Source organism: Salmo salar, chromosome ssa19 (genome assembly GCF_905237065.1).
Source record: "Salmo salar chromosome ssa19, Ssal_v3.1, whole genome shotgun sequence".
Classification (NCBI taxonomy): domain Eukaryota; kingdom Metazoa; phylum Chordata; class Actinopteri; order Salmoniformes; family Salmonidae; genus Salmo; species Salmo salar.
Window position 1 is genome coordinate 6,820,458 of NC_059460.1, and position 12,373 is coordinate 6,832,830.

A 12,373-nucleotide genomic window follows, 5' to 3' on the forward strand; every position below is an offset into this window, starting at 1 on the left:
CTAATTGGAGGTCCTATTTAAGTTGATGTTTGTCCCACATGTGTTTGGGTAATTATTCGTTGTGAGTGTATTTGATCCTCCTGCGTCACGGTATGTTGTTTTGTGTATATTTTGAAGTGTTTAATTGTTGCATTCGGTTTCATTTTAAATAAATATGTGGAACTACGAAAACGCTGCATCTTGGTCCGCTCCTTCTAACAGCCGTGACAGAATCACCCACCAAAGAAGGACCAAGCAGCGTGGTAAGGAGCAGCAGAAGTATCTGGAGGAATGGACTTGGGAGGAGATTTTGGATGGTAAAGGACCCTGGAGGCAGGCTGGGGAGTATCGTCGTCCGAGGGAGGAAATCGAAGCAGCGAAAGAGGAGCGACGATACTACGAGGCTCTATATGCACCGAAAGGCAAGGCTGAGAGGCAGCTCCCAAACATTTTTAGGGGGGGGCACAAGGGGAGTTGGGCAGAGTCAGGATGGAGTCCTGAGACAACTTCCCGTGCTTACTGTGGGGAGCAAGTGATGGAGCAGACACCGTATTTTGCGGTGAAGCGCATTGTGTCGTCAGGGCGCATTCAAAGGCCGGTGCGAACTGTGATCGCACCCCACAGTTATCGAGAGGAGTTGAGCATCCAGCCAGGGCGGGTTGTGCAGGCCGTGCGCTCCAGACCTCCAGTGCGCCTCCAAGACCCAGTGTACCCTGTGTCTGCTCCACGCACTCTTCCTCCAGTGCGCCACCATAGCCCAGTACGTCCTGTTCCTGCTCCCCGCACTAGCCCGAAGGTGTGTGTTACTAGCCTGGCGCCTCCTATGCCAGTCCCACGTAGCAGACCTCCAGTGCACCTCCAAGGCCCAGTGTTCCCTGTGCCTGCTCCGCGCACTCTTCCTTCAGTACGCCTCCATAGCCCGGTAAGGCCGGTGCCTCCTTTGAGCACGCGGTCCGCAGTGCGTCTCCCCAGTCTGGTGAGACCAGTTCCAGGGCCCCGTTCGAAGCCTCTAGCGATGGTCAATGGTCTGACGTCTCCAGCGATAATCCATGGCACGAAGCCTCCAGTGATGATCCATGGCCCGGAGCCTGTAGTGTTAATCCATGGCACGAAGCCTCCATTGATGATCCATGGCCCGGAGCTTGTAGGGATGATCCATGGCACGAAGCCTCCAGGGATAATCCATGGCCCGGAGCCTCCAGTGATGATCCATGGCACAAAGCCTCCAGTGATTATCCATGACGCGGAACCAGTAGTGATGATCCATGGCACGGAGCCTGCAGCGAAGGTCCCCAGTCCGGAACTTACAGAGACGCTCTTCAGTCCGGAACTTACAGAGACGCTCTTCAGTCCGGAGCCTACAGAGACGCTCTTCAGTCCGGAACCTACAGACACGCTCTATGGTCCGGAACCTACAGAGACGCTCTTCAGTCCGGAACCTACAGAGACGCTCTTCAGTCCGGAACCTACAGAGACGCTCTTCAGTCCGGAACCTACAGAGACGCTCTTCGGTCCGGAACCTACAGAGACGCTCTTCGGTCCGGAACCTACAGAGACGCTCTTCGGTCCGGAACCTACAGAGACGCTCTTCAGTCCGGAAGCTACAGAGACGCTCTTCAGTCCGGAACCTACAGAGACGCTCTTCAGCCCGGAGCCTCCAGCGACGCTCCTCAGCCCGGAGCCTCTAGCGACGCTCTTCAGTCCGGAGCCTCCAGCGACGCTCTTCAGTCCGGTGCCTCCAGCGACGCTCTTCAGTCCGGAGCCTCCAGCGGCGGCCTGCAGCCCGGAGCCTCCACCGGCGGCCTGCAGCCCGGAGCCTTCAGCGGCAGTTGGTGGTCTGAAGCATCCGGCGAGGATCCATGGTCTGGTTCCTCCGGACATACAGAAGCAGGGGGATCAGCGGGAAGTGGGGGTACCACGCCCGGAACCAAAGCCGCCGCCATAGACAGTTGTCACCCACCCTACCCTCCCTTGTGTTGTTTTTTTAGGCGCGGTCAGAGTCTGCACCTTTGGGCGGGTACTGTCACGTCCTGACCATAGTGAGTGGTTATTTTCTATGGTAGATTGGTCAGGGCGTGACAGGGGGTGTTTGTCTGTTTTTGTATGTCTATGTTCATGTTGTTTGGCATGACCTCCAATTAGAGGCAGCAGGTTGTCGTTGTCTCTAATTGGAGGTCCTATTTAAGTTGATGTTTGTCCCACATGTGTTTGTGGGTGATTATTCGTTGTGAGTGTATTTGATCCTCCTGCGTCACTGTTTGTTGTTTTGTGTATATTTTGAAGTGTTTAATTGTTGCATTCGGTTTCACTGGTTAAATAAATATGTGGAACTACGAAAACGCTGCATCTTGGTCCGCTCCTTCTAGCAGCTGTGACAATAGCGGTTGATGGTTTTTGCGACTGCAAAGTTTTTTTTTTCCGGATTGACTGACCTTCATATCTTAAAGTAATGATGGACTGTCATTTTTCTTTGCTAATTTGAGCTGTTCTTGCCGTAATATGACTATACCAAATATATACCAAATAGTGCTATCTTCTGTATACCACCCCTACAGTGGTTCCTCCTTTAAAAGTTGCAGCGTACTGCGGCGCAGCTTGCATGGTGCCGCAGAATTCTATGGCATGTTATTTAAGTGTGAATCACTGATACCATTAATGCTAGTTAGTGCTAGTTTGACCACCAGAGGGCATCTTTGAGAAGCATTTGATAGCCTTCAATAGTTGCTATAGTAGAGAATGCAGGCACGTGGGAGACCGCGGTCCAATTCCCTACGGGGAGGCAGGAGTAGGCTGTCCTTGTAAATAAGAATTAGTTTTTAACTGATTCCATGTGTGTTATTTCATAGTTGTTATGTCTTCACTATTACTCTACAATGTAGAAAATAGTAAAAATAAAGAAATACACTGGAATGAGTAGGTGTGTCAACTTTTGATTGGTACTTGCTTAACGAGAGTCTTGTCTTTAAATGGCTGTAAAATAGTCATATGTTTGAGAAATTGAAGTAATAGGATTTTTAAGGTTTTGAAAATCGCGCCACAGGATAGCAGTGGCTGTTACGTAGGTGGGACGAATTCGTCCCGCCTAGCCTAGAGAGGTTAATTGATTTGATTAATATTATGGTGTTTCTATTCCAAGAAAAACTAAAAACCATCTGGGTTTCCATTAGGATGGAGCTGAATATATGGTGCTGTACAACGTGATGGTCGGGAGTACCGTACTGGGCTATTTAGCTAAAGAATCGCTTTGTTGTGCAGGCACGCGGGAGACCGGGGCTTAATTCCCCGACGGGGAGGAAGGAGTAGGCTGTCCTTGTTAATAAGAATTTGTTCTTAACTGACTTGCCTAGTTAAAAAAGGTTACACTAAGAGCAAAACATTTCTACACCCTAATTTTCTCAACAATACACAAAAGGAGATTCAGTGAAAATAAAAATCTCCTTGATTTATCAAGACCAGCCCCCATGCTTGACTCAGAGCAGTGCGAAACGATGCTAAAATAGTTGTAGGCTATTGCTTCAAATCCTATTGCTTCTAACTTCAATATGCTCTTTAAATAAATAAGACCTACACTACTTTTAACATCACATTACTCAACACTAATGAGACTAAAGTAGGCCTACAGTATATAGAAAATTATGACGTGACTCCCTACCAATAATTACATAGAGGATTTTAACAAGAAATTTGTGGAGTGCTTGAAAAACAAGTTTTAATGACTCCAACCTATGTGTATGTAAACTTCCAACTTCAACTGTATGTGTGAAATTTGTTTTGATTTAGAATGGACCATTATCATGCACCTATCTCAAAACACGGTCAGGGGGAAAATACATGTCATCTATGCACTTAAATAGCCAATGGAGGAACGCTTTCCCCATGGTTCATTTTCATGCCAGCCAGGTAGACTATACTCCTGTTGCAAGATAAGCAATGTGCTTAATGTTAGGAAAGTTGAGAAATAAATATAGTAGGCCTAGCCTATAGAACCTGATGGGATCATTGAGTGAGACATTGTTACTAATTTGTAAATATAGCCAGTTTGTTATTTAGAATAATTTAGAATAATTTATTGCTGTTTCTAGAGGGAGAGAAACCAAAAACCTGCAATCATCTCAGGGGTCTCCCAGTCGAGGGGTCTCCCAGTATTACAGTAAGACCAAAATAATCATAATAAAATAATAAACACCTTGTGTACAATTATCAGTTTCTATTTAGGTCCATGTCGCCCATTCATTGTCAGTTAGAGACACAGTAGGACCCATAACCATAATCAGTGCTCTAACTCCCCTTTGAGCTGGTCTGGAGCAATGACATGGTGACGCAGGGTACCGTACTAAACCACAAATTACCTCTAAATCCCACAGCATAATCACAAAACCTTTAGTGGAGCAACCACAGTACCTTGTCACATCACAACTGATTGGCTCAAATGCATGAAGAAGGAAAGAAATTCCACAAATGTACTTTTAACAAGGCACACCTGTTAATTTAAATGCGTTCCAGATGACTACCTAATGAAGTTGGTTGAGAGAATGCCAAGAGTGTGCAAAGCTGTCATCAAGGCAAAGGGTGGCTACTTTGAAGAATCTACTAAGGGCTAAATAAAGGATGTGTGATGATGATGATGATGATGAGAGATCACAATGTGTACACTATTTGTTGCTCCACTACCTTCTCTGTCTCGCCCTCTCCCTCTGTTAGTCTGTTCCTCTAGGTCAGTGAACGCAAGAGAAGTGATGTGGAGACTCAGAGTTCAGCAGTAGAAGGCAGGAAGGAAAATAAGTTAGAGAAGATAGAAGGGATAGAGAGGAAGATGAGAGTGGAGGGAGAGGAACATGGAGAGTTTCCATGGAGTGTGTCTGCCCCAAGTCCCACCATTCACCCTTCTACCACACATCCTGGGCATAAAGTGACAGAGGCAGGGATTTTGGAGTTGTTTTTAAAAGTGGAAGGAGTATGTTTTCTTTTGGATCTGGTGTTAAAGACCATCCTGTCCACATCCATTTCACTGAATCGTTGTCAAAGTAGGCTACTATTTATACATTTTGTGTCAGGCCTAGTCTGTACTAAATCTTCTTGAGAGAGGTTATCTCAATTTTTAAATGGTCTCTGAATAGATGTTTGCATTTTACATTGCTATAGAAGAAATCATATTTTTTAATACAATAGCCTACTTTGTGGGGGTGCATTTAGATTTTTTTTCTCAGGATTGTTTCTCGATCTAAATCTTGTTGCTGTCACATCTACTCCCGCTCCTCCCCTCCGGTGTTCAACGTCGCCGGTATGCTAACCACCGGTCCTGGGGTCCATCATTACGCATACCTGGCACCAATCATTACGCGCACCTGCACATCATCATGAGGCCCACCTGGACTCCATTACCTCCCCTATATCTTTCACTCCCTTAGGTTCTTTCCCCAGTCAGTATTGTTCCTGTGTTTATGCGTAGATGCTACTGTTATGTTGTCTCATTCCATGTTTGTTTTATTAAATGTTTTACCTGTTTCTCGACTCTCAGCGTCTCCATTATCGTTGCATTTACTGAATTGTTGTCAAATTACTATAATGGGGCTGTGCTTCAAAGAAGTTTCATGTCATGTTGTTGCCTAAATCAAAACACTCAAGTGACAGTGTGACATGAATTTGTCCTACAAATCTTATAGGGAAATTGTGTACTTAAAACAGTCTCTGAACAGTTATAGTGTTTTGTATTTTCTGTCTTTATCTATCTAGTACTTGTTGCATTCAATGAATTGTCAAAGTAAGCTACTATTACTACATTTTGTGTCAGGCCTGGTCTGTACTAAATCTTTTTGAGAGAGAAGTTATCTACATTTTGAAATGGTCTCTGAATAGTTTGCATTTTTACATTGTTACAGAAGTAAGAATCATTGTCAAATGGCCTACTTTGTGTGGGTTTTAACCCCTGGTCGGGCTCACATCCAGCGAATATAGGACTATGTTATATCGTTTTATAGATACACCTCTCCTGAATCGAACCACGTTGTCCGATTTCAAAAAGGCTTTACAGCAAAAGCAAAACATTAGATTATGTTAGAGGAGTATATCGTAAAAGTAGCCACATAGCCATTTTCCGACCAACCACATGCATCACAAATAACCAAAAAAACAGCTAAATGCAGCACAAACCTTTGACAATCTTCATCAGATGACACTCCTAGGACATCATGTTACACAATACATGCATTCTTTTGTTCGATAAAGTTCACATTTATATATAAAAACAGCATTTTACAGCGGCGCGTGACGTTGACTAACTATTTTCCCTCAAATGCATCCGGTGAAACAGCGCTACAATTTACTAAATTACTATTCGAAAACATTTTTAAAATGTAATATTGTCATTCTAAGATTTATAGATGAATATCTCTCGAAAGCACCTGTAATGCCAGATTTAAAAATAACTTTACTGGGTAATCACACTTTGCGATAAAAGGGGATGCGATACTCAGAAAAATAGGCTACCGTTACAGGTCAGCGCCATCTTGGAACAATCACATATCAAATCTACTCTTGTATACTATTGTCAATAATCCCTTACCTTTGATTATCTTTATCAGAAAGCACTTCCATGAATTCCAGGTCCACAACAAATGTATTTTCGTTCGAAAAAGTTAATCCTTTACGTCCCAATAGCTTGTTCTTGTTAGCACGTTCTGAAGGCTGCTCCAAAACTTCCGTCGGCTGCGGGACTCCTCTTTCAATAAAATGCATTTGTTTTTTATTTAGGTTCGTTCAAACATGTCAAACGTTGTATAACATAAATCTTTAGGGCCTTTTTCAACCAGAGCTCCAATAAGATTCAAGGGGGACGATTGCATTGTCTTTCAAAACGTTTCGAAAGGGGAGGGTAGCCAGGGCTACCCTCCCCCTGACGGCGTCATAATGGTGATGGCCCTCCTCATGTGACTACGTTCCACTGCGTCTCATTCAGTCAGTTTTCACAGTAGGAGACTCAAACCACTTTGTAAAGACTGGGGACATCTAGTGGAAGCAATAGGAAGTGCTCAATGAACCATTGCTCACGGTGTGATTAATAGGCAAAGTGATGAAGTTGAGTCCGCAATTCAGAATTCCACATCCTGTTACGATCGGTCTCGGGGTTTTGACTGCCATATGAGTTCTGTTATACTCACAGACACCATTCAAACAGTTTTAGAAACTTTAGGGTGTTTTCTATCCACAAGTATTAATTATATGCATGTCCTAGCTTCTGAGTTTGAGTAGGATGCCGTTTAAAATGGGCACACATTTTTTTCAAAAATCGCTGTAGCGCCCCCTATCCTAGGCGACCGTCGAGGTTAAAATACTTTCTGAATATTGTCCTCTAGTCACATTTGGATAAAAAAATGTGTTTACATGTAACTAATTATTGGTACATTTTGAGTGAGTAATGTAGACAAATGTACTACAATTTAAATACTCCAGGGTTTTTTGTTGAGTGTTAATAGTTTTTTGATAGCGAGGGTCTTTTACTCAATGGAAGACATGGGTGTGGAGTCATATTAGAGAAGAGGTTAACTTGTAATTGTAATATGTTCTTTGATTTTGAGCTATGTCTGTGAGAAAATGAGTCTTATCTTGAACATTTTACAACCATAAATACTTCAAGACTAGCAAGAACACACATTTACTCCAGGAAATTACCTTCTAGTTTCCACTGACAATGTTTGTCAAAACTCACTGCACTCTCTGTCAAAAGTTTTCAAGGTCTGTACGTAGACATTTGATTACCTTCTATTCCATTTTGCAAGACCATTCCTAGAAGTAATAATAAACATGTGTTGTCCAACTTCAGCTCAATTTTTAAATAACCTTGTGTGGGAATGCTCTTGCACATTTTTAAGGTAATTGTTCAGGCTGTTATGTTCCAATATGGATCTTGAATTCAAACAATGTATACTGTTTTTAGAATGTTTCTGAAGGACTACAAGGGCTGTGAACAATTTCGAAAGGCATTGTGTTCATCTTGACCAGGGCCGGTTTCCCAAAATAAATGTAAGGGTAAGTTCATTGTTAGATCCTTATTAGGAGCATCATTAAATCTCCGAACTGTTTCCCAAAACCGTCGTTACTAAAATTGCACAGAAGACAGATCATTCTCTAATACTCTTTTGTTTTCACTCTAATTCTCGATCAAAAGGAAGACAAGGCATGTACTTGGGTCAGATAAGATGGAGTCCGTCTTGGGTACAAACTGGTCACAGCGTAGTCCGTGGTAACCCTCTTTACACCTGCAACAGAAAAACAACAAGTTGATATCTGAGGTATATGGAGGAAAAACACTCTCATAGCATACATGTGGTTAGAGTGTGTGGACTTGAGTAATTTTACTCATTGAGCAGACACGCTTATCCAGAGCGACTTAAATGCAATGATTTTAACTAAAGTAGGCAAAAAAGTGACATATCACGATCATTGCAAGTAAAACCTGAGGCAAAGCCAAGGCAGATGGAATACTGGCCCACCCAATCAGGCTGGCTTTACATATATAAAAATATTATAACAATGAAATAAATGAACTTAATTTGTTGGTTGTGTTGTCTCCTTACTAATCAGAAATGTTGAAAATGCAGTAGGAAGTTCCTGGGATCTAATTGGTTATATTGCAATCATATGGTTAAAATGTAATCACATAGCCTATAAGCGGGAATGGCAAATATCAAATAGCTGATTGTTGAGTTGCAGCTGCCAGTGAAAGCACCTGTAATAGGCCTTTCGCAATATTTAATCACTGGTAAAACACAAAATTCACATATATTCCTGATGATCCTTTCAAAATATTGTGTAGTGTAGTTTATTCCCATTAGTATACCAGGACTAATCTCTTGGGACCAGCGCAGACCATTGGCCATATCACTGATGAGTGCACATATTCACCGTCTATCTGTCACGTTCGTCGTATGGAGTGGACCAAAACGCAGCGGGAATGTAAGTGCTCATCCTCTTCTTTATTTATAAAGAAACGTGATACAAAACACTTAAAGACAATATAAATCACAGTACATTTCCCATACATTGGAGCTGTAGTTCTACATTTCTAAAGCACTTACCACAACATGCTAGAGTCGGGAAGAAATATACCTCGGTGTCTGGGCATGGGAAGCAGGGGTGGGGAATACTGCCACCTAGCTCGTTATAACTAACAACTGAGTAAAAATAATGAAAGTGCTGAAGAACTCAGTGACTTGCAACATGGACTGAGGATGTCACCTTTCCAGCAAGTCAGTTTGTCAAATTTCTGCCCTGCTAGTGTAACTGATGTGAAATGGCTAGATAGTTATCGGGGTGCGCGCTAATAGCGTTTCAATCGGTGACATCACTCACTCTGAGACCTTGAAGTAGTTGTTCCCCTTGCTCTGCAAGAGCTGTGTTTTTGTGGAGCGATGGGTAACGATGCTTCAACGGTGGCTGTTGTCGATGTGTGCAGAGGGTCCCTGGTTCGAGCCCAGGTAGTGGTGAGGAGTGGGACAGAAGCTATACTGTTACACTAGAGCTGTAAGTGCTGTTATGGTGAAGTGAAAATGTCTAGGAGCAACTACGGCTCAGCCGTGAAGTGGTAGGCCACACAAGCTCACAGAACGGGACCGCCAAGTGCTGAAGCACGTAAAAATGTTTGTCCTCAATTGCAACACTCACTACCAAGTTCCAAACTACCAAGCATGCTACCGAGCAGCAATGCGCAATGCCAAGATTCGGCTGGAGTGGTGTAAAGCGTTCCACCATTGGACTCAGGAGCAGTGGAAACGCCTATTCTGTAGTGATGAATAGTGCTTCAACATCTGGCCGTCCGACGGACGGATTTGGGTTTGGCGGATGCCAGAGAACGCTACCTGCCTGAATGCATAGTGCCAACAGTAAAGTTTGGTGGAGGAGGAATAATGGTCTGGGGCTGTTTTTCATGGTTCAGGCTAGGCCCCTTAGTTCCAGTGAAGGGACATTTTTACACTACAGTATACAATGATATTGTAGATGATTCTGTGCTTCCAACTTTGTGGCAACAGTTTGGGGAAGACCCTTTACTGTTTCAGCATGTCAATGCCCACGTGCACAAAGCGAGTTCTATACAGAAATGGCTTGTCAAGATTGGTGTGCAAGAACTTGACTGGCCTGCACAGAGCTCTGACCTCAACCTTATTAAACACCTTTTGGATGAATTGGAATGCCGACTGCAAGCCATGCCCAATCGCCCAGTATCAGTGCTCGACCTCACTAATGCTCTTGTGGCTGAATGGAAGCAAGTCCCTGCAGCAATATTCCAACATCTAGTGGAAAACCTTCCCAGAAGAGTAGAGGCTGTTATAGCAGGACCAACTCCATATTAATGCCCGTGATTTTGGAATGAGATGTTAGACGAGCAGCATTCGTTTTCACTGTTCTAATTACCTTGGTAAACAGTTTAAAATAGCAATAAGGGACCTCGGGGGTTTGTGATATATGGCCAATATACCATGGCTAAGGGCTGTATCCAGGCACTCCGCCGTGGTATATTAGCCATGGTATATTAGCCATATACCACACCCCCCTCGGGCCTTATTGCTTAAATATGAGATGGGAGGAGGAATATACCCCATAGGCACTGAAATATGACCAGTTTAACCAATAACCACTAGAGGGAAATAAACTCAAAACTGACCCTAGTTCTGTGTATGGGGGGGGTATTTAATTCTACTCACTGGCTTCACTGGTGTACCGGACATCCCTGCAGCACCCACAAGGCGGTGGGGCCCATAATCTCTGGGTGCCCATGTGCCTGTCATCAGACACAGTAACCCTCCAAAAAGTAATTCATAAACCTATTTAATTTCCATATGTACTAGGAAACTAAGTGTTTGCTTCTTGGGCTTCAGGGATGTGACCGAAAAAGGGCCTTAGGCCTTGAAAAATAAAACATTTAACTGACTGAAAGTAAGGGGATATCAGTAAACAAATGCTGTGGTCAAAAACGCATATCAGACTGAGCCTAAACCTTCTTTGGTAGTTCTTTATGAGTTTTAGTGAACAGTTACAGTGTAAAAACAGCTTGATTGCGGTGGCAGCATCAGAGAAACTGGGCAGAAAGAAGTGGTACTTCAAATATAGCAGTTCAATTATTGAGCCTCTCATTCACCTTAATTGCCGGCCTCAACACGTTACGGAAAGAGATTAACTGAATAGGAAGCTCTGGGGATACTGGTTAGCCAATAACTTGGCAGATGAATACATAATCTTTAGCAGACAACAGTTCCCGAGGGCTTGAACAAAAAAAGTCATTTTCTATTTCATTTATACTGGTGAACTGGAAATTGAGTTGTGTGGTTGCAATATCAACAGTCCCTTATCTCTGGTATATCCAGGGGCAGAAATCCCAGGGGGGACGGGGGGACACGACCCCCCCCATCCTGGGAAAAATATGATTTGTCCCCCCCAATATATCACTGTAAACATAACTATGTAATTTAAATAATATTAATAATACGCAATGAAAGCAACTGTGCTGATTATAGACACTTATTAATAGCGTGTTTTTAAGTTTCAAAAGATTGCGACCCCCCCCGCCCTTTGCTTCACAATGGTTTGATCCACTGCCAGTTCCTTAGTTGGCAATGTAACAGAGGGTTCGTATCTACTGTCTGAAAGGCACTCAATGCACCTAACTGACGTGAGGTAAATCCAGTTAATCGCGCCAGGGTTCACACACACACTAGCTGAATTTGCAGAGCTAGCGCACAAATATTAACTATTAAGCTAGCTAGTACCTATTCCATTTATGTGGCGTCGTCAAAGATGGAATCTTTGCTATCGTCAATTTATTCCAAGATCAGCATGCATGTAAGTTAGTGCTTCAAAGTCCCTGCGATAAGGTTAGCGATAAACTGCAGTCCAAACTGAACTACACTCTCTTCTACCATTGTCTTAAATATATTTAATGGTCTCATTGCAAAAGCTAAATTGTCGCAAGGGAACTTTTATTTATTTATTTTATTTCACCTTTATTTAACCTGGGTAGCAAAGATTATAGCAAACACCACTGAAACGGAATTGGTGCTCGCTAGCTTTGCAAATTCAGCTATTGTTGGAAGCCAGCTAATATGAAACAAACGATTAAAATTACAAAAGGTTGCAGCATATGTTGTGTAAATGGTGAACTCATACAGCTGTCAACTCTTGTCACTGCAATCCGTTTCACATTTGCTAGCTACCTTTTAGATCGAAGCCCATATAGAATGATAGAAGATAAGATGATAGAAGCCCATGTCCTACTGTAAATAACCTACACACTGTGTGTGTGTAGCCAGCCAGGTAGAAAAATGGCAGAAAAAAGACGGACATCAGAGTATTTTTCAGTACACCAAAACGCAAAGTAAGAACCCTAGTAGCCTAATATCTCAGA

The 12,373-nt window shown here is 43.1% G+C and overlaps 1 protein-coding gene across 1 annotated transcript in view; it reads right to left on the bottom strand.

The window, feature by feature from the left end:
- Positions 1 to 12,373, bottom strand: part of nrg3b (neuregulin 3b) — a 432,471-nt gene that overhangs the window by 147,188 nt on the left and 272,910 nt on the right. Inside the window, exon 3 of the mRNA XM_014157078.2 lies at positions 8,161 to 8,234. Coding sequence (XP_014012553.1) covers positions 8,161 to 8,234 — 74 coding nt within the window. The remainder of the gene's footprint in view (positions 1 to 8,160; positions 8,235 to 12,373) is intronic.